Source organism: Hypanus sabinus, chromosome 13 (assembly GCF_030144855.1).
Source record: "Hypanus sabinus isolate sHypSab1 chromosome 13, sHypSab1.hap1, whole genome shotgun sequence".
Lineage (NCBI taxonomy): Eukaryota > Metazoa > Chordata > Chondrichthyes > Myliobatiformes > Dasyatidae > Hypanus > Hypanus sabinus.
This window is the reverse complement of record NC_082718.1, coordinates 21208417-21232077: the sequence shown is the minus strand read 5'-3', so window position 1 is coordinate 21232077 and position 23661 is coordinate 21208417. Positions and strand designations below refer to the sequence as shown.

The 23661-nt window shown below is 44.0% G+C and overlaps 1 protein-coding gene across 1 annotated transcript in view; it reads left to right on the top strand.

Annotated features, from left to right (window-relative positions):
• camk1da (calcium/calmodulin-dependent protein kinase 1Da) overlaps positions 1-23661 on the top strand; it is a 288325-nt gene that overhangs the window by 184112 nt on the left and 80552 nt on the right. Inside the window, exons 4-5 of the mRNA XM_059987285.1 lie at positions 13052-13190; positions 22420-22546. Of these exons, the coding sequence (XP_059843268.1) occupies positions 13052-13190; positions 22420-22546 (266 nt within the window). The remainder of the gene's footprint in view (positions 1-13051; positions 13191-22419; positions 22547-23661) is intronic.

The following is a 23661-nucleotide window of genomic DNA, read 5'->3' as shown; positions in this document are numbered from 1 at the left end:
TGTTTATTAGTATAGCTAATGTTATTTAAACTACTCTATTGCAGACGTCCTACCTCTCCCGGAAGTTCCGGGAGTCTCCTGCAAATTGATGGTGCTACCTCCCTGAAATGAGTTTTTGCGGGGTGGGATGTCTGGTTTTCTTTCATACGGAATGATCCGCCCGGACGGCACTGGATGGCCTGGATGGCATGGATCTTTCTCCATCTCCAGAAGATTCTCTTTGTGTTCCACAATAAAACTGTGAAATATGCTGTTTGTATCAATGACCAACACAGGCCGAGGGGCAACAGCAACATAGCATCCCCACAACCTACTAACCCATGCATCTTTGGAATGAGGGAGGAAACAGGAAGACTTGGTGCTAAGGGATGGTATGGTTGCGTAGTGGTGAGTGTAACATATTACACTGCCAGTGACCCAGGTTTAATTCCCACTGCTGTCTCTACAGCACATTGAACATTACAATACAGGCCCTTTGGCCCAAAATGTTCTGTCAACCACTTAACCTAATGTAACATCAATCTAACCCTTCCTTCCGACATAGCCGTCCATTTGTCGGCCATCCACGTGCCTATCGATGAGTTTCTTAAATGTCTCTTATGTATCTGTCTGGAAGCCCAGACTGATGTCAGAGCTGGATTTAATAGATACGTGGCTTAGTTGGGTGAAACCCAATGGAGTTACTGCAACATATGGGCAAATAGTTATCCATCAAAAAAAAACGATAAAAAATGATCACCTTGCTGCTTTTGTACGGGTGAAAACCGGCTACTGTGTTCCCTATTCTAAAGTTCAGCTTCATTTGTCACACATACATCAGAACATCAAAACGTACAATGAAATGTGTGTTTGTGTCAACAACCAGCATAGCCCGAGGATGCCAACACTGCATCCCCAGAACCCCACTAACGTGTACTTCTTTGGAATGTGGGAGGAAATCAGAGCTTCTGGAGGACACCCATGTGGTCATTAGAGGAACATACAGACTCGTTACAGGCGGCGGTGGGAACTGAACCCCAGTTGTTGATCCTGGCACTGTGAAGTGATTGCACTAATCGTTGTGCTACCATGTCACATACGGGTGACAATACCAATACCAGTACCTCTGCTACTCATGGTGGCAAGGTCTGGGGAGAGATCCCAGACAACTGAAGCCTCGGTGGCGGAGCTGGTGACATATCGCAGTGGCAGTGAGGTGGAGGAAGACCAGGGAAGTGATGGGTCTCCAGCATGCCCCTGGACCCCAACCCCGATCTTCCGCAGACCGTGTTGGCTGCCCTCGCACCAGCTTCCCCACGTTAAACAACGTCACACAGCGGCGTTCTCCATTAAGGGAATACCCCAATATCCCGATTATGTGGATCCTGCATTGGCCTCTTCAGCCAATTGAGGACCCACCAGTAGACAACCCCTTTGGAGAACGTCGAACTCAACTCGAGCGATCACACGACTACACCTTGAGCTAATTTTTCTCTTTTATTGCTCTGCCCACCGCCTGCTACGCTTGCCCCTTTTTGCTCCATGATCGCTGAACAATTACGAATTCCACCGAGGAAATGTCTAGCTGTACAATCTCAATGCCTTTGCCTACTTCGCATTCAGAACTCTCGCTGTGTTACAAAGGAAGCTTTGTAAAGCTTTATTGCTGCAATGTCGAAATATTGTCAACGTTCCTACAAATGTCGCTGCCTGGTGTGAACAAAATAGCTTTTAAATCGCAGTCATATAGTTGCAGGGACCTTAATTTTAGTTAACTATTGGTGAACCCGGCTCCTTTCACAGGCAGTAAGATCAAACTTACAAGAGAGGGGAGAAAAGAGAATGTCTGGGGAGGGGCCTATCCTGAGGCAGTGTCAAGTGTAGACCACGGAGGGAACGCTGGTTTCTGTGTTGTGCTGAACTGCGTCTACAGCTCTGCAGTTTCTTGCGATCACGGGCGGAGCAGTTGCCGTGCCGATTTGTGATGTGTCCAGATGGGGTGCTTTCTATGGTACATCTGTAAAAACTGGCGCGGGTCGACAGGGACACACTGAATTTCTTCATGCCACTAATTGACAGAGTTTGTCTCGGTCTACTTGTTGCAGAGTACCTTTCTGTCAAGAAGGTGCTGTCCTCCATGGCTTGAGTAGGGTAAGTTTATGCGTAGTAGACAATAAGGTGCAAGAGCTCTGCTGAGGTGTTTTGTGAGATCAAATGTCCATCTTACAGAACGGGACAGTTCAATTGTCTCATACCAGTGGTATAGAGGCTGTCCTTCAGCCTATTGGGCCGTACTTCCAGGCTTCTGTCTAATGGGAGAATGTCCAGGAGGGTGTGGAGTCTTTCATAATTCTGGCTGCCTTACCGAGGTACACAGAGTCAATAGACAATAGACAATAAGATACCTATCTATCTACCTACCTATCTGGATACCTATCTATCTACCTATCTACCTACCTACCTATCTAGATAACTATCTATCTACCTATCTAGTCCATGGAAGGAAGGTGGTTCAAGTTCCAGTTTAATTGTCATTCAACCATACTTGAACACAGCCAAGTGAAAAAGACATTTAAGCTAGCAAGCACATACAAGATAGCAGTAGAATACAGAAACGCAAAAATAATATGTAGTCCAGGATTCTGAGTCCATGGATGTTGCAGAAACCTGCGTTCAAACACATTACAGCTTGTCTCCTGATTGGATGCTCTCTCTCTCATTCCCCCTCTCTCCCCCTCTCTCCCTCTCCCTCTCTTTCTCCCTCTCCTTCTCTCTCTCTCTCTCTCTCTCTCTCTCTCTCTCTCACTCACTTTCTCTCTCTCTCCCTCACGCCTCAATCTCACACGTTTGGCGGAGCCCGAGATTGTTTTCCCTAGACTTACGTAGTCGAGGAAACGAGAGTGTTTCTTAATGAAGGATCTCAAATGATAACCATCTTTCTCTCTTCACAGATGCTGCCCGGCTTTCTGAGTGTAGCCTGCATTTTCTGTTTTATTTAATCCAGGACACTGTCTTGTTTAGAGAGCCTGCCGTATGATGAGAGGTTAAGTGAGTGAGGGCTTTTATTTTAGGAGCAAAGGAGGATGTGAGGTGACTTGATAGAAATATCCAAGATTATAAGAGGCATTGATAGAATAAACAGCGAGATATTTTTTTCCCTCAGGGCAGCAGTGGCTAAAATGAGGTTGCATTTTAGTCTCATGTAGATAGGGTGGTGAAGAGGGCTTTTGGAACACTGGCCTTTATAAATCAAAGCATTGAGTACAGAAGTTGGAATGTAATGTTAAAATTATACAAGGCATTGGTAAGGCCAAATTTGGAATATTGTGTGCAGTTCTGGTCACCAAATTATAGGAAAGATATCAATAAATTAGAGAGAGTGCAGAGACGATTTACTAGGATGTTACCTGGGTTTCAGCACTTAAGTTACAGAGAAAGGTTGAACAAGTTAGGTCTCTATTCATTGGAGCGTAGAAGGTTGAGGGGGGATTTGATCGAGGTATTTAAAATTTTGAGAGGGATAGATAGAGTTGACGTGAATAGGCTGTTTCCATTGAGAGTAGGGGAGATTCAAATGAGAGGACATGATTTGAGAGTTAGGGGGCAGAAGTTTAAGGGAAACACGAGGGGGTATTTCTTTACTCAGAGAGTGATAGCTGTGTGGAATGAGCTTCCTGTAGAAGTAGTAGAGGCCAGTTCAGTTGTGTCATTTAAGGTAAAATTGGATAGGTATATGGACAGGAAAGGAGTGGAGGGTTCTGGGCTGAGTGCGGGTAGGTGGGACTAGGTGAGATTAAGAGTTTGGCACGGACTAGGAGGGCCGAGATGGCCTGTTTCCGTGCTGTGATTGTTATATTATTTGAAGGTGATTGGAGGAGAGTTTAGGTGGGATATCAGAGGCAAGTATTTTACACAGCCAGTGGTGGGTGCGTAGAACACGCTTCCAAGGATAGTGGCAGAGGCCGGCACATGGAGGACATTTAAGATACTCTTAAACAGGCACATGGATAAAAGAAAAATGCAGGGTATGTGAGAGGGAAGGGTTAGATTGATCTTAAAAGGTCAGCACAACCCCGAGGGCTGAAGGGCCTGTATTGTCTTGTGTTGTTCTGTGTTCTATGTTCTATTTTAGATGGAAGGATTACATGGTGTTGTCTCAGAATGGATACCTGGATTCACACAGTACTCTGTTCCAATATTTTCCCCCCAATCCTCGTCTGTAAAGCAGATTATTCATTACCACAATGGTAATTGTAGTTGCTTGCTGTGCGCAAATTGTTTGCAGCATTTCCTGGGTTATATCACTGTTTATAGAATTCTTGGGAATGTGCTGTGATTGTGAAGGGTGTTGCACAAGACGGTGGCTGTCATTTACTGTTGACTTTTCGTGGTGATGAGAAGCTTGTGTGCAGTGACCAGTGTCTGAATTATTAGCCTCTGTGCATGTTGTCTGGAATCACTTTGCAAACCAGAAGATTAACACATCAAGCCTTCAGTTCACCAAATCTATAAGTATCTTATAAAGATTAGCTCTATTGGTCACATGTGCATTGAAACATACAGTGAAATGCATAATTGTTTGTAATGTGTTCCTAAGACATTTGTGCAGTACTGTATATCGTTTGATTAAGCATTCCTTGTTGTTTACATAATGCATATGGGCTCTATATAAAAGTACGTGAATGGCATGTGTCATCACGCCCCCCCCCCCATGTCATAAGTGCACACCCTGCTGAAAAGTAAAATCTAGGTTTATGCACAACCCTCAGGCTCTCTTGCTTTGCTTTCAATTAATTTTGTGTTTCAGAGTTACAAAACTTAACAGTGTCAACGAGTAAGTTTTAAAGGAACCCAAAACAACCACCTACCTGTTGAAGTGCAGTGAGACGTTTGAATTTAAAAAAAAACAATGCAGCAAAATGCTTGAGTTTAAAAAAAGTGCAGCACATGCTTCTTCAAGAAGGGACAGAGTTGGTTGAGATAACAAAAAATGCAAAAAGCAGAAAAATTCATGGGTTCATTAACAGTGAGTACTGGCAGATGATAATCATAAATAAAAAGAATCAGAAATATCTGCTCACATCAGAAAGATAGATGCATTTGATTGCATATGAGATAACTAGATGTTATATACTGAGCAAATTGAGCTGCATTTTAAAGCAAATGAAACAGACAATGAGAAGCAAGTGCCAGTTTTGCTGAGTGTAATAGGTGGAAAGGCATATAGATTACATAGAAGTTTACCTGCTCCAATCAAACCAGCTGAAATGAGCTTTGCTAATATTGTTATAATAATGTAGGACCATTTAGAACAAAACCATTGTGGATTGCAGATTGCTTTAGGTTTCATAAGCAGAATCAAAAGGAAGGGAGTACATTTTAACTTACGTGGCTGAATTGAAGAAGTTGTCTGAGCATTGTCAGTTCAATGATGCTCTTAACGCTGCAGAAAGATTGTGGAATACTACAAGAAAGCATTCAAAAACAGCTCCTAACTGAAGCAGTTGAAATAGCTGTATCAATGGAAACAGCAGGCTGAGACACCATTGAGTTACATTCAGGAATGAAAATGGACGTGAACAAAATTGCAGTATCTAACCAGACACCTGCCTGGCCATACAAATTGTGCTACCATTGTGACAAGTCCTCACATACACCAAACTAATGCAGGTTTACAGGCAAAGCTTCCAGAAAGTGCAACAAAGTATGACTCATACAAAGATCATGTTGGATCGACAAAAATAAATGGGCTGTACAGGAAAAAGAAAAAGATAAAAAGTCAAGTTGCAGTTTCAAAAAGAACACTGATCTACATGCTGTGGGTAAAAAATCTGATATTTATGACACTGACACAGGACTGAGTAGCCTTGAGATTTACAAAGTGAAAACTAACAATGTGGCTTACACCAGAAGTGAATGGCAAATTAATTAAAATGGAATTGGACACTGGCTCAGCTGTTTCAGTCATTCCATAAAGTGAACTTGAACAACATTTCAAAGATACTAAACTGAAGCCTGCAGACATCCAACTAAGACCTTATACTGGAGAAAAGCTCACTGTTGTGGGAATGACATTTGCAAAAGTGAAATACAACATTTAACAATCCATAATGGGCTTGTATGGGTAAAAACCTGAGTTGTCTCAGCCTGAGTGGCTGAGACAACTAGAATTTGTTTGGCGATCCAATCACCATTTTCATGCCACAGCCCCTGCAACAGAATCAACTAAAAGCGAATTAAGAAAGGTACTGGATGATGCCACAGCAGTGTTCAAGGATGGCATTGGAAAACTCAAACATATTTTACAAGGGTAAAATAGTATTAAATGAAAATGTCACACCCAAGTTTTGGGAAGCCCATCTGTTTCCTTATACAAAGGAAAAAGTAGCCAGTGAATTAGAATGCATGGAAGCCTAAAGAATTCTTTCCAAGATTGAGTGGAGTCCATCGGCAGCACCAATGCTTCCGGTAGCCAAGAAGAATGGATTTGACAGAAGCTGTGGTGATTTTAAGGTCACCATAAATCCAGTACTGTGGATAGATTACTGCCCTCTGCCCAGGATTGAGGATATCTTTGCAACCCTTTCTAGAAGGAAACACTTAAGTAAATTGGACTTAGCTGAGGAGATGGAAGAAGAGTCCAAAGTCTTTCTCACCATAAACACTCACAAAGGGCTTTATCACTATAATAGGCTTATCTTTGGAGCAGCACTTGCACCTACACTCTGGCAGAAAACTATGGACCAGGTGCTACAAGATTGCCCAGGCATTTAGTGTTGCCAGGATGTCATCATTTTTAGCAGTAAGGACGACAAGGAACATCTCCAAAATCTCAAGATAGTGTTAAAAAGATTAGAAGATTATAGGCCCAGGGCACAAAACAACTTTAAAACAAGCATTGCTTATTGGGGTCACACCATTGACGCACAAAATTGAAAGTGTGTGGGGAGCATTCCCAAGACTGGGTTTGAACCCTGTTCTCTGGAGTTATGAAGCAGCAACTCAACCTGCTGTGCCACCGTGTCGCCTTCCAATGGTTCTGGAGCTGCTGTGAGTTGGTTCTCCCATTCCATGAGTTGTTGTAGTTGCATCTTTCAGGACTGTACTGACCTACCTGCAAGGTAATATGTAGTTTGTAAATTCTAAACTGCCATCTCAAAGGTCATCCTGCCATTACAGCCTTGTTTGGTGCAGCATCTTCTCACAGTATGCAAAAATTACAGTGAACTGTCAGGTCAGCTAGAAGGGTCATTGGCTGCGTTCTATCATCACTGTGGGACTTGTATGTGTCCAGGACATGGAAGCGGGAAGGAAAAAAATTATTGCAGACATGGCCCAGCCTGCAAATTGCTGTTTCCAGAAATTGCCTTCTGTAAAGTCCTATAGGTCTATTAAAACAAAAACTTCACACCATCTTTAAAGATTCTTCCCCCAAACAATTAATCTGATTAATCTAGTTAATCCCCACCCCTCTACTACCCCATCACTACATATTTATGATATTTATTTTTTATGCACATTTCATTCCATGTTTTTAATCTCTAATTTATTTTGATGTAATTTTTTTTATTCTTTACAATTGTTTAATGTTGTTTTTGTTGCAAGTAACACCAGCACACCGCAGCAAATTCCTAATACATGTACAAACGTAAATGTATATATGGCAAATGAAGTTGATCCCTGATACAGTTTGCAAAGCTAACTTCTCTAACTTTTAGCAAAGTAATCAGAAATATTTGGGAATTTTATGAGCTATTGCCAACCTTTTCAATTCTCCTGTTCACAGTTTCCTCGTTTCAAACTATAACAAATGAGAGATGGATTTGCGGAGTTGTTAAAGGTTACAACTGTTGCAGTGAGAAGTAATTGCGTGATTATTGGGAAGTTCTTCATGGCTCTCTGGCGCCCTCTAGTGCAGCATGTAATATTGTGCCATATTTTGGGAGTGGTATTGATTGGGGTTCTGGTCTATTACTGTCACATGTACCAAGATATAGTGGAAAGCTTGTCTTCATACAGATCAAACCATTACGTGGTGTATTGAGGTAGAACAACACAACACAGTACAGTCTTGCTGAAAGTATGTTCTTCGTAAAATGAGCACCAGACTGAGTTTACAAGCAGAAGTAGGAAAGGTTAAATAGGTTAAGGCTTTATTCCCTGGAGCACAGGAGAATGGGGGAGACCTTAACATAGTACAGTGCCATACAGGCCCTTTGGCCCACAATACAAAGAATGAAGGGATCATGTACAGGCAGAAGAGATTTAGAAACATTGACTATATATCCCCCACCATCAATGCTGCCTGACCTGCTGAGTTCCTCCTGCACTTTGTGTGCATTCCTCAAGATTTCCAGCATCCATAGAACCTCTTGTATTTTAGAAATATAGTTTACTTAAGCACAGACAGTATAGTTTACTCTGTTCTAAGTTCTAAAGACAAATTCAAAACATAAGTTTATGAAAAGAGTAAACAAGTGATCTTTATCTATGTACATGCTTCCTCCCTTTTCTTAGGAAGTGGGAGGGTCTCGGATCAGAGGGCACAGCCACAGAATAGAAGGATGTCTCTTTAGAACAGAGATGAGGAGGAATTTCTTAAGCCAGAAGGTGGTGAGTCTGTGGAATTCATAGCCACTGACGGCTGTGGAGACCAAGTCATTGGGTATATTTAAAGCGGAGGCTGGATAAGTTCTTGATTAGTCAGGGCATCAGAGGTTATGGGAAGAAGGCAGGAGAATGGGGTTGAGAGCAGCATGGTAGCATAAATGCTTTACAGTACAGATGACCAGGGTTCAATTCCCACTGCTCCCTGTAAGGAGTTTGTATGCTCTCCCTGTGGCCACATGGGTTTCCACCAGGTGCACCAGTTGCCTCCCACAGTCCAAAGAAGTAAGGGTTGGTAGGTCAATTTGTCATTATACTGTAAATATCTCCACGATTAGGCTAGGATTAAATTGGGGTTGGGGGGGGGGGGGGGGTTGCTGTGCGGTGTGTCACGAAGGGCCAGGAGGGCTGTATCTCAATAAAATTAAAAAAAAAATCGGCCATGACTGAATGGCTGAACAGACTCGATGGGCTGAATGGCCTAATTCTGCTCCCATGTCTTATGGTCTTAACAAGTCGACCAGTGGCATCAGATCGATGAGCTTATTGTTAATTTAGCTCAGTACGATGACGACCAGTACTTGCATCGGTGAACAGCGGTCCCGTCTGCAAACTGTTATCATTCCAGGCGGCTTATGCTCATTTAAGAGCCCAGCAGCTAATATTTATATTTCAATCAGCTTTCAGACAAAGATTGCTTTGGAAGATTATGATTTTATTCTGTTCCCCTATTCATTCTCAGACACAGATGTTGACTCTTAAGGTACAGGAAGTATCTAATAAAGTGGCCACTGTGTATGTTCAAGGTCTTCTGCTGCTGAAGCCAATCTATTTCAAGGTTTGATGTGTTGTGTGTTTGGAGCTGCTCTTCCGTACACCTCTGTTGTAATGCGTTAGTTATTTGAGTTACTGCTGCCTTCCTGTCAGCTTGAACCAGTCTGGCCATTCTTTTTCTACTTCTCTCATTAACAAGGCATTTTTGCCCACAGAACTGCTGCTCACTGGATTTTTTTCCCACACTATTATCTGTAAACTCTAAAGACTGTTGAGCTTGAAAATCCCAGGAGGTCAGCAGTTTCTGAGATACTCAAACCACCCCATCTGGCACCAACAATCATTCCATGGCCAAAGTCACATAGATCATATTTCTTCCCCATTCAGATGTTTAGTCTGAACAACAAATGAATCCCTTGGCCATGTCTGCATGCTTTTATGTATTGAGTTGCTGTCACATGATTGGCTGATTGGCTATTTGCATTAATGAGCAGGTGTACAGGGGTACCTAGTAATGTGGCCACAGAGTATATGTCCTACACCATCAAAATGCAACATAGACTCCAATAAACGTTTATCTAGTGGAAATAATCCGCATGTTAAACCAGACAATTTATTTCTTTTGCAAAGTTTATTTTATGATTTTGCAGCATCTGCAGCATCTTTCATACTAAGAGAAATTGCGCTCTCAGTTAATTAATCTGGTCACGATTCCAATATATTTTCATTTCCTTTCACGATTCGAGATTCATGATTGTTTAATGTCATTCCTAGTAGGCAAGTGTAAAGGAGAAAAAGATAATTGTTACTCCGGATCTAATACAGCACAAGTAAACAGAATAAACAGATAAAGAACACAATAATAAAAATAAATATAAATACATAAGGTAGTTATCAACATAGACCGATTATATGTCCATAAAGTGACGCTAGGCACAGGAGCGTCTGTACATAATGTGATTCTGACAAGAAATGACAGTAGTCAGGGGGTAGATTAGTGGGTGGAAGTGTCGATCTTCTGGACTCAGATGGAATTGCTACTGGGAAAGCAGATGTTGAGCTGATTGCCCAACTCCCACAACAAAACAGGGTAGGAGCCCATCTCCAACCCTAATCAGTTATAGAATCTTCAGCTGAGTTGAGATTACAAAGAGCTGAAGTATTTCATCGCCGTGAAGTAGATTAACCATTCAAATTGCATGTTGTAATGTTAAGAAGGAAGCCTTCATTCAAGAGGTCCATGGTGGAGTACTTTGGAAGTGTAGTCAGTACTGCCATTGGAGGAATCCAGCATGGAAATAGGCCATTCAGCCCAACCAAGCCATGCTGACTAAGATACCTGCAGATGGAGCATCTATCTGAAGCCTGATCAAAGACAAGTCTATTGTCATCTGTACGAGTATATGTGTACATCAGTGCAATGAAAAACATGCAAGGGCATCACAGGATCATAGTGGTTAGCATTAATGCTTTATAGCACCAGCAATTAGGAATCAGGGTTCAATTCCCACCACTGTCTGTAAGGAGTTTTCCCCGTGACCGCATGGGTTTCCTCCTCTGAGTGTACCAGTCTCCTCCCACGCTCCAAAGTCATAGGAGTTAGGGTTAGTAAGTCATGGGCATGCTACGTTGGGGCTGGAAGTGTGGTAACACCTGCAGAGTGCTCCCAGCACATCCTAGACACAAATGATGCATTTCATTGTATAATTTGATGTTTCAATGTACATGTGACAAATTAAGTCAACCTTTCATCTTTCTACTCAATTTGCTTGTAGTAGCATCACTGGGGTAAGGCATCGGAAAAGCTGCATCCACAGGAAAAATCCATAAATTAAACACAAATTAGACAATTTTTACATGAAAGAACACATTTAGAATAAAAACATGTCCATTGCAATGCAAAGTAGTCATAGTGCTGCTAAACTGTAGTGATTAGGATTATGCATGTTGGCTCAAGAACTAGATGAATGAAGGGAGTTAGCTGTTCTTGAACCAGATGGTGTGAGACTTCAGTCTTCTGTACCTCCTGACTGATGATACCAGTGAGAAGACGGCATGGCCCAGATGGGGGAATCTTTGACGATGGATGTTGTCTTCTTGAGGCAGTACCTCCTGTAGATACTACTGATGAAGGGATGGATCATCTGGGGACTGAGGTGAAGAAAGATATCTTCAGAGGTTGGTGATCCTTCGGAATTCTCTGCCACAGATATTGAGTGAATTCAAGACTGGGATCACTAGATTTTTGAGAAGGATGCTGGGAGAGGCGACAAGGTAGACAAGGTGCAGGATCTGGTGTGACCTAGTTGCATGCAGGAATACCTCAAGGACCGTAATGGACAACTATTGCTCATGTTCCCTACAGACCAGTCAGCACATTGCCTAACGTGATGAGGGAAGATTGTGCATTCGGTACCAGGAAAACCAAGCACTGTTACATATGCTCAGAGCAAGAACAATGACAGAGTAGTAAAATTAGAAGTTTTTACTGAGCCATCTTAGCAACGGCGTGAGAGCGATGAGCTAGGCCCACCGAGACAGGCGAAAGCCCGCGTGAAGAGAGAGCGAGCGCTTGGGGCACAGGAGGTCCGGTGATTCAGGGTGCGATCGATCAAGCGGCCACATGCGCTCTTGCCACACCTTCGCGGTTGATCCGATACGGTTCAGCAGTCCTTGGGTTACTCCGCTGTGGAGCTGATAATCTCAGTCATGCGCCCTGCGCGGAGTGTCTTCAAACAGGAATGTACAGCTGAGTGGCATGGTAGTGTAGCGGTTAGTATAAAACTATTACAGCGGCCCAGGTTCAATTCCTGCTGCTTCCTCCCACAATCCAAAGACATATGGGTTGGGGTTAGTAAACTGTGAGCTGCTGTGTTGGCAACAGAAGTAGAGTATATTGTGGGCTACCCATCACAAGATATTTAACCAAGATAGTCCCCTTTCTTACCCCATACCCTCTAAATTTTCCCTATCCATATTACGTCTGCCCTGCTATATATTGAAATGAGACAAGCCAACCCAAAGCGACGTGTAGTTAAACCAGTGAAAACAGTTTAAACCAGTGCATTTTGAGTGAACCATTCAGGCTTCTAGGATAGCATGGCTGTACAGCGGCTAGCGTAACACTATTACAGCACCAGCGACCCGCGGTAATTTCCTGCCCCTGTCTGTAAGGGGTTTGAACGTTCACCCTGTGACTGCGTGGGTTTGCTCCGGGCGTTCCAGTTTCCTCCCACATCCCGGAGACGCGGGGGTTAGTAGGCAAGTGGGACACTTTGGTATAACTGGGCGATGCGGGCTTGTTGGGCTGAAAGGGCCTGGTACTGCACTGTTTTTAGAAATAAAATAAATCTGCAACAACCATTCAGATTTTTGGGGTGGCCCGGTCATGTAGCAGTGAAACATACTATTTCAAGGCAGCGACCAGGGTTCAATTCCCACCGCTGTCTGTAAGGAGTTTGTATGTTCTCCGCATGGCCACATGGATTTCCTCCAAGTGCTCTGGTTTCCTCCCACAGTCCAAATACTTAGTTCCAAGGACATAATTCCAAAGGTACCGTGGGGGCTCATCGGGCCTAGAGGGTTTGTTACCATGCAGTAACTTTAAATAAATACATAGGTGAAAGTTTGGAAGGACAATGTTTTAATTTTCTTTCCTCTCACTCATTCTCCCCCTCCGCTTTTTCCTCAGGGTGTCAGGGGGCGAGCTGTTTGACCGTATCGTGGAGAAGGGATTCTACACTGAAAAAGACGCCAGTACGCTGATCCGACAGGTGTTGAACGCCGTTCAGTACCTGCACAAAATGTGCATTGTCCACCGTGACCTGAAGGTAGGCTCCCCTCCGCCTCCCCCCCCACCACACTGGGGTCTGGAGCAACGATCATTCTGCTGGGGGAGCTCAGCGGATCGAGCAGCAACCGTGGAGGGAAAGGGTCCCGATCCGAAATTCGACCATCGCTCTGCCTCCACAGATGCTGCCTGACCTGCTCAGTTCCTCCGGAAGTCCATTTGTTGCTCCGACCCGTATTGCTCTTGCCTGGGAGACAAGAAGTAGGTGAGGAGGAATGGAGGGTATGAGGGGAGTGGAGGGGAGTGAGGAGGAACAGGAGGGAGGTGTTAGAATATAGAACAGTACAGCACAAGACAGGCCCTTTGGCCTATGATGATGTTGTGCCAACATTTTAATCTACTCAAGATCAATCTAAATCTTCTCTCCATATGACCCTCCATTTTGCTTTTATCTATGTGCTTACCTAAGTCTCTTAAACATCCCTAATGTATCTGTCTCCACCACCACCCTTGGCAGTTCCACACATCACCGCTCTGTGTTAAAAGATGTGCCTCTGAAATCCAACACCCGCCCACATACTCCCCTCCGATCATCTTAAAATTGTGCCCCCTCGTATTAGCCATTTTTGCCTTGGGAAAAAGTTGCTGGCTGTCCAGTTGATCTATGCCTCTTAAGTCTGATACCCTTCTATCAAGTCACCTGTCCTCCTCTTTCATTCCAAAGAGAACAGCCTTAGCTCACTCAACCATTCCTCATAATACGTGACCTCTAATCCAGGAAGCATCCCGGTTAACCTCCTCCAGTGTTAACAGTCGACAGTGCTTCTCCCTATAGATGCTGCCTGGCCTGCTGTGTTCCACCAGCATTTTGTGTGTGTTGCTCGAATTTCCAGCATCTGCAGATTTCCTCGTGTCTGCTCCTCCAGTGTTGGCTGGGTTGGAGGGAAGATGATGCCACCCACGAGGTTAGAGAGTGGGGATTGTGGGCACCCTCCAGAACTGGTGTGAGTTCCTTACAAAGACTCTCCAAGCCTCTGGGATCTGCAGTGGTGAGGATCCATTAACCCCTTGTGCTCCTTGCTCCACACCTCGGTGTGGACAGTGTTACTTCCAAAAAGTCAATTGTTTTGTCAGTGAGACATTGAACAGGCTGTTGTTACCCTGAACGTCAGTAGCTTCAGTTCACCATTACAGACATTGGTGGTGGAATATTAGAATCAGAATCGGTAACAGGTCTATTATCACTGATAGACGTTGTTGCCATTCTTAATAAGCACCAGCAGTGCAATGAAAGATGTAAAAAATTGCCATAGTTCAATAATAAATATAAAAGTGTCGTGCAAAAGGGAGTAAATCACTGAGGTAGTGTTCATGGATTCAAAGTGAATTTATTATCAAAGTACAGACATGTCACCATGTACAGCCCAGAGATTCATTTTCCTGTGGGCATTCACAGCTAATCTATAGAGTAGCAACTATAACAGGATCCATGAAAGATCAGGTAGAGTGCCGAAGACAACATACTGTGAAAATGCAATTATAAATAAATAGCAATAAATAATGAGAACATGAGGTAATGAGATACAGAGTCCTTAATGTGAGATCATTGGTAGTAGGAACATTTCAATGATGGGGCAAGTGAGTAGTTATCCCTTTATATTCAAGAGAGGTAGAAACTGTTCTTGAACCTAATGATGCAAGTCCTGAGGTTCTTGTACCTTCTACCTGATGGCAGCAGTGAGAAAAGAGCACGGCCTGGGTGGTGAGGGTCTCTGATGATGGATGCTATGTTCCCACACCAGTGTCTTTTGTAGATATGTTCAATGGTTGGGCGGTCTTTACCTGTAATGTACTGGGCTGAATCCTCTAGCTTTTGTAGTATTTTTTGTTTAAGGGCATTGGTGTTTGATGCAGCCAATCAATACACTCTCCACTACACATCTATAGAAGTTTGTCAAAGTTTTAGGTGTTGTGCTGAATCTCCGCAAACTCCTAAGGAAGTAGGATTGCCGCCGTGCTTTCTTTGCAATTGCACTTACATTCCGGAACCGGGACAGGTTCCCTGAAATAGTAACACCCAGGAATTTAAGGTTGCTAACTCTGTCCAGCCCTGATCCTCCAATAGGGACTGGCTCATGGACCTCTGGTCTCCCTCTACTGAAGCCTACGATCAGTTTTTTGGTCTTGCCGACATTGAGTGAGAGGTTGTTGTTACGGCACTGCTCAGCCAATTTTTCAGTCTCCCTCCCGTATGCTGATGCATCAGCATTTATGATTCAGCCTACGGCAGTGTTGTCATCAGCAAACTTGAATATGGTGTTGGAGCTGTGCTTAGCCACACAGTCATATGGTGTAAAGTGAGCAGAGCATGGGGCTAAGCAGAATACCTTGTGGTGCACCTGTGCTGATGCAGGTCATGGAGATGTGGTTGCCAATCTGAATTGATTGGGATCTACAGGTAAAGAAATTCAGGATCCAATTGCACAAGGAGGTATTGCGGCCAAGGACTTGGACCTTATTGAGTAGTTTTGAGGGGATGCTGGCATTGAATGCTGAGTTGTGGTCCATGAAGAGCATCCTGATGGATGCATCATTGCTGTCCTGATGTTCCAGGAATGAGTGAAGAGCCGATGAGATGGCATCTGCTGTGGACCTGTGGCTCTGGTAGGTAAATTCGAGTGCATCCAAGTTGCCTCTTAGGCAGGAGTTGATATGTGTCATCACCAGCCTCTCAGAGCACTTCATCACCATGGATGTAAGTGCTCCTGGACAATATTCATTGAGGCAGGTCACCAGGCTCCTCTTGGACACCGGTATAATTGAAGCCTGTTTGGAGCAGGTGGATTCCGCACACTGTCAAAGCAAGAGGTTGAAGATCTCAGTGAACACACTGGCCAGCTGGTCAGCACAGGTCTTCAGTATGTGGCCAGTTTCCCATCCAGTCCAGATGCTTTCCATGGATTCACCTCCTCCTAAAAGCAAACTGAATGTCAGCTTCAAAGGCTGAGATCATGAGATCATCGGGGTCAAGTGGGCTCGCGATGGTTCTTCTACATTCTGATGGTCAAAGTGAACGTAGAAGGCATTGAGCTCATCTGGACGTGAGGCCCAGCTGTCTCCCATGTCGCTTGAATTCACTTTCTAGGAGGTGATTGAGTTCAAGCCCTGCCACAGCTGTCGAGCGTCCCTCATTGATTCAGGAGCGGTCTGGAATTTCCACCGTGGGATGGTCCCGACTCATAGTCCATTCAGAAATCTGATGGCAGAGAGGAAGAAGCTGTTTGTAAAATGTTGAGTGTGATCTCTTCAGGATCCTGACCTCCTCAGCCAGCTGATCTCGTATACTCTCAGTGTGAAGGAGTTGTTCCCAATCATTCCCCTCTCACCTTAAACTGTATCCTCTGATTTTAGATTTAGATTTATTGCTGCGTTGTCACCTGGACTTGGTGCATACCATTGTGCCAGGATGGTGTGGTATCCACAAACCGTGTGAGTAATTGTCTTGGACATTTTTATTGTGACCAGAAGACCCTGTTGGACATTGGTAACTTAGAACACTGTGAGTCCATTTTGCTGGCTCCGTGGCGAGACCGACATTGGGGGAGTTGAGGTGCTTCGGTTGTGGCAAGGACTAAGCCTAGGACGCGGGGTCACGTTGCAGTTGCCCAGGCAGATGATGCCCTGGCAGTGTGGGAGACAGCAGGGGTCTCTGTCGGGCACCTTTGAATCCGTACAGGGTTAGCGCTGTGTATCAGTGCTGCTCTCCAGTGTTCACTCCGTAGAAGAACAAGCTGGACCAGAACAAACTACAGGCATGACACTCAGGGACTTGTGCTATATTATTTTTTTCTCTTTGTGACCATATGTCTTTTTCTGAAATCGTATCCACATGAGCTATGCACAGTGTTCCGTGTGCTTTGTACCTTGGTCCTGGAGGGACACCGTTTCATTTGGCTATGCTCATGTATGGTTGAATGGTAACTAAACTTGAATTTGGATTGGAACTTGTAATCAAAATGGGCAGTGAAGTGCGTCACTTGCATTAATGTAGGGCCCCTAGCTTCCCAAATCATCCCCAAACACCATCTCCATTAATTAGAAAAACTAAGCTTGAGTTGCAAACCTGATGAACATCACATCTTTCCCAACTCTGGGAAAACAAATGTCAATGTGACCACCCACCCTATCTATGTCCCTCATTATTTTATATGCCTCTGCCAGGTCACCCCTCCTCTCCCTCTGCTCCAAGAATAACAGATACCTTACCATCCAGCGTTTCCTTATAACTCATGCCCCTCCATCCCAACAGCATCCTCGTGACATCCTTAATGAGATCCTTCCCATAGCTGCCCATAATGCTCCAAGTGCAATCTCACCAACATCTTATACAGTTGCAATGTGACCTCCCAACTCCCGTACTCATTGCCCTGACTGATAAAAGCAGGCATGCCAAGCACCTTCTCCACCTTTCTGTCTATTTGTGTCCCAGCTTTCAGAGAACTATGTACCTGTACCCCTAGGTGATATCTCAAAGTGGTGGCATCCATCATTAATGTCCCTCACCACCCAGGACAGGCCCTCTTCTCATTACTACCATCATGGAGGAGGTGCAGGAGCCTCACTCAACATTTTAGAAACAGCTTCTTTCCCTCTGGCATTAGAATTTGGAATGGTCCATGAACTACTCTGCTCTCTTTTTTGCACTATTTATTTATTTTTTATATTTTTATTATAATTTAGTATACTTTATGCATTGCACTATACGGCTGCCACAAAGCTACAAATTTCAAGATTTAAGTCAGTCATAATAAGCCTAATTCTGATTCTCTGATCTGTAACCCTCTCCAGACAGATGAAGCAATGCCCTAATCTGGTGGTTTTGCCTACTAATCATGTCAGCCCATCAATTTGATCCAACATATGGACTCTGTCACTTCACAACCCAATTGCGAAGGTGGGGATGAAGTCACAGTTCATTGAAGAAGGCAATAATCCCATCACACTGGATCATATTGCCAATATACTTCAAATAATCAACATCATGGCTGTGGCTCATTAGATCTAAACAGCATTAATAACGCATGGTTGAAATTTGATGCAACACCCACTCGCTGGCCGCATTATTAGGTAAAGGAGCGGAACCCGGTGAGGTCTTCTGCTGCTGCAGCCCATCCACTTACCGTTTCGATGAGTTGTGTGTTCAGAGATGCTCTTCTGTACACCACGGTTGTAATGCATGGCTACTTGAGTTACTGTCACCTTCAAATCAGCTTGAACCAGTCCAGCCATTCTCCTCTGATCTCTCTCACTAACTAGTTGTTGTTACCCAAAGAAATGCCGCTCACTGGACATTTCTGCTTTGTTTTTCGCATAGTTCTCTTTAAATTGTAGAGATTTGTACTCAATAAGATATAGTAACAGAAATGGGCCGTTTGGCTCATCAAGTCCACCATTTATTTCAACATGGCCGATCCATTTCCCTCTCAGCCCCAATCTCCTGCTTTCTCTTCATATCCTTTCATGCCCTGACTAATCAAGGATCTATCAACCTTTGCCATAAATATTCCCAGTGACTTGGCCTTCGCAACTGCCTGTGGCAACGAATTCCACAGACTCACCACTTTCTGGCTGAAGAAATTACTCTTCAACAGTTATCTCAATGGATAGCCCTCTATTCTGAGGCTGTGCCCTTTGGTCTTGGATTTCCCTCACCACATCCACTCTATTAGGGCATTTCATCATTCGATGGGTTTCAATGAGATCCCCTCCCCCATTATTCTGAATTCCAGTGAGTAGAGGCCCAGAGCCATCAAATGCTCCTCATATGGTCAGTTTCTCAATTCCAGAATTATTCTTGTGAACCTCCTTTGAACCGTGTCCAATGTCAGCACATTCTTTTTAAGATAAGGGGCCCAAAACTGTTCACAATATTCCAACTAAGGCCTCGCCAATGCCTTATAAAGTCTCAACATTATGTTCTTGCTTTTCTATTCTAGTCCTCTTGAAACGAACGCTAACAGCATATTTGCCTTCTTTATCACCAACTCAGCCTGGAAAATAACCTTTAGGGAATCCCGCACGAGCACCCCCAGGTTCCTTTGTGCCTCAGACTTTTGAATTTTCTATCCATTCAGAAAACAGTCCATGCTTTTACTTCTACCAAAGTGCATGACCGTACACTTCCCAACACTGTCACTTCTTTGTCCACTCTTCTAATCTAAGTCCTCCTGTAGCCTTTCTGCTTCCTCAAAACTACCTGCCCCTCCACCTATCTTTGTATTGTCTGCAAACTTGGCTACAAAACTATCCATTCTGCCACCCAAATCATTGACATATAACGTTAAAAGAAGCTGTCTGAACACAGACTCCTGTGGAATGCCACTAGTCACCAGCAGCCAACCAGAAAAGGCTCCCTTTATTCCAACCCTTTTCCTCTTGCTAATCAGCCAATATTCTATTCATGCTGGTATTTTTTCCTGTAATACCATAGGTTCTTACCTTGATAAGGTTTGTGGAGGTTATCAGCAAATGAGCCATTGTGCTTCTTTGTATTTACTGTGAATGCCTTCACAACCATGAATCTTAGGGTAGTATGTGGTGACGTCTACATTCTTCAATAATAAATTTACTTTGAACTTTGAACTTCTATGTGGTTGGACTGAAATAGCTGTTTGGTGATGTTCACTCCTAGAAACAAGGGACTACCGGGGAGGGCAGTATTTGTAGACAAGGATACTGGACCTGGAGCTGGTAAACATTAGCAAAAAGTAAAGGTGATAAATGTGCAGGACTTGGTGCCTGTTAAAGACATGCGTAACAGAGACTTAGTTCACTTGTGAGTTTGCTGTGTGGTTGGTCTGCCAGGAATTAAACTTGTAACCAGGAAATGTTTGTGGAGTTTCTCAGCAGATGAGCTAAGGCAGGAGCAGGTGATGTAACAGGGAAGAAAGATCACAGTTTTAGCAGTGAGATGGTGATTGGTGAAGCTCCTGTTTCTATCAGTAACAGGGTGTTAATTCCTGAATATGTTACTGACTGGGCAAAGCGGGGAGTCTCACTGTTGGGATCCATTATACAGCTAAATGTTTCCTGCGGCTGTTTTTCAGTTAACATCAAGTGCGAGTGATCACATCAAGGGAACAGGCTTTGAAAAATGTCTTGGGTAAACACAGTTGGATATCAACAGACAGAGTCATTAACCCAAGTACTTGTGCATCAGATTACTTCAAATGCATGTTTAATTTGCTTTGCTAATACACTCAGACACATTAAGTGGATAAGACCATAAGAGATAGGAACACAGTTAGGCCACTCTGTCCATCGAATCTGTTCTGCCATTCTACTATGGCTGACTTATTATCCCTCTCAACCCCATTCTCTTGCTTTTTCCATGTAACCTTTGACGCCCTTATGAATCAAGAACCCATCTTAACCTCTGCTTTCAATATACCCTGTAACTTGGCCTCTGCATCATCTGTGGCAATAAATTCCACAGGTTCAGCACCCTCCTCATCCCTGTTCTAAAGGAACATCCTTGTATTCTGAGGGTGTGGCCTCTGGTCCTAGACTCCCCCACTAATGGAAACATTCTCCCCACATCCCCTCTATCTAGTTCTTTCAGTATTCAGTAGGTTTTACTCGGCTCCTCCGATAATTGTTACCACAATTGGCATGCAAGCCTTATCTTTTTCAGAAAAACTATGTGACGTTAGACATTATTAACAATTTATTTTTGGTTAATGATAGATGCTTATCTCCTGAAAATATTTTCCTTTCCTTCTAGTTTAAAAGTTGTAATTACTAATGTTTTTTTTCTGATAACCATAAGACATCGGAGCAGAATTAGACCATTTGACCCTTTGAGTCTGCTCTGCCATTCCAATATGGCTGATTTATTAACCCTTTTGCCCTATTCTCCTGCCTGCTCCCTGTTACCTTTGACACCCTTACCTGTCAACCTCCACTTTAAATATACCCAATGACTTGGTCTCCACAGCCAAATGTGGCAATGAATTCCACAGTTGCATCACTCTCTGGCTAAAGAAATTCCTCCTCATCTCTGTTCTACATCTATTCTCCTGTTTTTTTTTATTGGTGATGAAGTTGGTATGATATGACAAAGAAATTGCAGAAGGAAACTGGGTTTGTGTGAGTGGGGGATTTCCCAAGGTTGTAGGAAGAGAGGGAATCAGACAACCTACACCATACAAGGGTGCAGTTTGTAGGATTTGCTTGTGAAATGCTGAAAAAGATATCCACATACAATCCCTTTCACACACCGTGATTATGCCTCTGCACAGTTAGTTCAAAATCAAGGAGGAGCATTTGGAGTTTAATTCAGATAAGTGCTAGGTGTTGCAATTTGGGAAGTCAATCCAAAGCAGGACTTTTGCAATGGACAGAGAGAGCTTGAGAGGAGGGTTGTCGAACAGAAGGACCCAGGGGTACAAGTACATAGTTCCCTGAAAGTGGTGTCATAGTCAGACAGGGTGGTGAAGAAGGCTTTTGGTACTCTGGCCTTCATCAGTCAGGGCACAGAGCGTGGAAGTTAGGATGTTGCAGTTGTACGAGGCAATGATGAGGCTGCATTTGGAGTACCGTGTACAGTTTTGGTCTCCCCACTACAAGAAGAAACCTTTAAGATAGAAGGAGCGCAGAAAACATTTACGAGGGACTTGCCAGGACTTGACAGGTTGGTCATAGAGAGGCTTTATTCCTCAGAGTATGACGCAGGCAGGAGTGACCTTGGGAAAAACCTTGAGGGTCATAGATAGGGGTGAATGCACTCAGTTTTTCCCAGGCTTGGGGCAGGGTATCAAGAGCTTGAGGACATGGGGTTAAGGTGAGTGGGGAGAGGCTTAATAGGAACCTGAGGGTTAGCTTCTTCAGGTAAAGGGTCGTTTGTATATGGAACAAGCTGGCAGATGAAGTGGTCAAGTCAGGTATAATAACATTCAAAAGATAGTTGGACAGAAAGGATCTAGATCAATAAACTATAAACTATTTATAAACCTCGAGATCAGAGGTTTCTAAACTTTGTTATACCATAGATCAATACCATTAAGCAAAGGGTCCATGGACCCCTGTTTGAGGTCCCCTAATTTAGCAGGATGTGTGCCAAATGGGGGCAGTATGTAAGGTTCCTGACTCTCCCAGCAAGGAAACATCCTCTCTGAAGTTGATTCTAATTAATGGAGTTTTCATTCATTCTAAAAGAAGTGAATAAAAAACAGTCTTGTGTATTTTCTTTTTCTCTGATCTTTACTTAGCCAGAAAACCTCTTATACTTCAGTCCTGATGAAGAATCCAAAATAATGATCAGCGACTTCGGCTTGTCCAAGATGGAAGGTTCGGGCGATGTGATGTCGACAGCCTGCGGCACACCAGGCTATGTTGGTAAGTCAGTAGGCGAGTCCGCTGGGGGTGGGGGTGGTTGAAGCCCTGTGTCTGCAGGCCCAAGTCTGTGTCCCCTGGAGGCTATTGGCTGGTGTCCTCTCCTGGGGGTGCAGGACTGTGCATGAGAGGAACGGGGCTTGTTGTCTTGTCACCTGTTGTGTTCCGTGTTGTTCTGACGAGCATTGTGGGCCTGCTACGCTGGCGCCGGAATACGTGGTGACACTCGTGGGCTGCACCCCAGCAAAACCTCAGGTGTCTTGGTTGGAACGGTTCACTTCACTGTACGTCTCGGCGAGCATGTGGTAAAATAAATATGAAGCGTGAAGTGGTTTCCCTCACTCAGAGGTTCTGCAAACGCCTCTGCGTGCTGACAGAGATTAATACCCATTTTAGACTGAGGGTGGCACAGTAGGGTAGTGGTGAGCAGAACACTGTTACAGTGCTGGCGACCCGGGTTCGGTTCCCCGCCACTGTGAGGAAGATGCCCATTCTCCCTGTGACCGCATGGGGTTTCCTCCCACGTTCCAAAGACGAGTGGGTCAGTAGGTTATTTGGTTTCATGAGTGTAATTAGGCAGCGCAGGCTTGTGGGCCAGAAGGGCCTGTTACTGTGGTGTGTCTCTGATTAAAAATAATAACATATCTTCCAACCACACAGAAGGAGCAAACAGCTCTTTTGTCAGGAAAAAGGGAAAAGGAACCCCTTGGCCCACCAATTCCATAAGGTTATGGCTGATCAGCCCTGGCCTCTACTCTTTGTCCCTGCCAGCTTCGCACAGAGTTTTAAAACTTTTATCTGCCTTCGCCTTAATACGTACTTCTCACAGCTAATTTAATCTCCTTACAACCCAAGGCCTGAGAAGAATACTCAACATATCACCAACTTCAGTTCAGTAGGACATTGTGATAGAAAATTTGTTCCCCATATGGAAGGATGTCCTGGCATTGGAGAGGGTCCAGAGGAGGTTTATGAGAGTGATCCCGGGAACGACAGGGTTAACATTTAAGGAGCATTTGATAGCTCTGGACCTGCACTCATTGGGATTGAGAAGAATGAGGGGGGATCTCATTGAAACCTACTGGATATTGAATATAGAGTGGACGTGTAGAGGATGC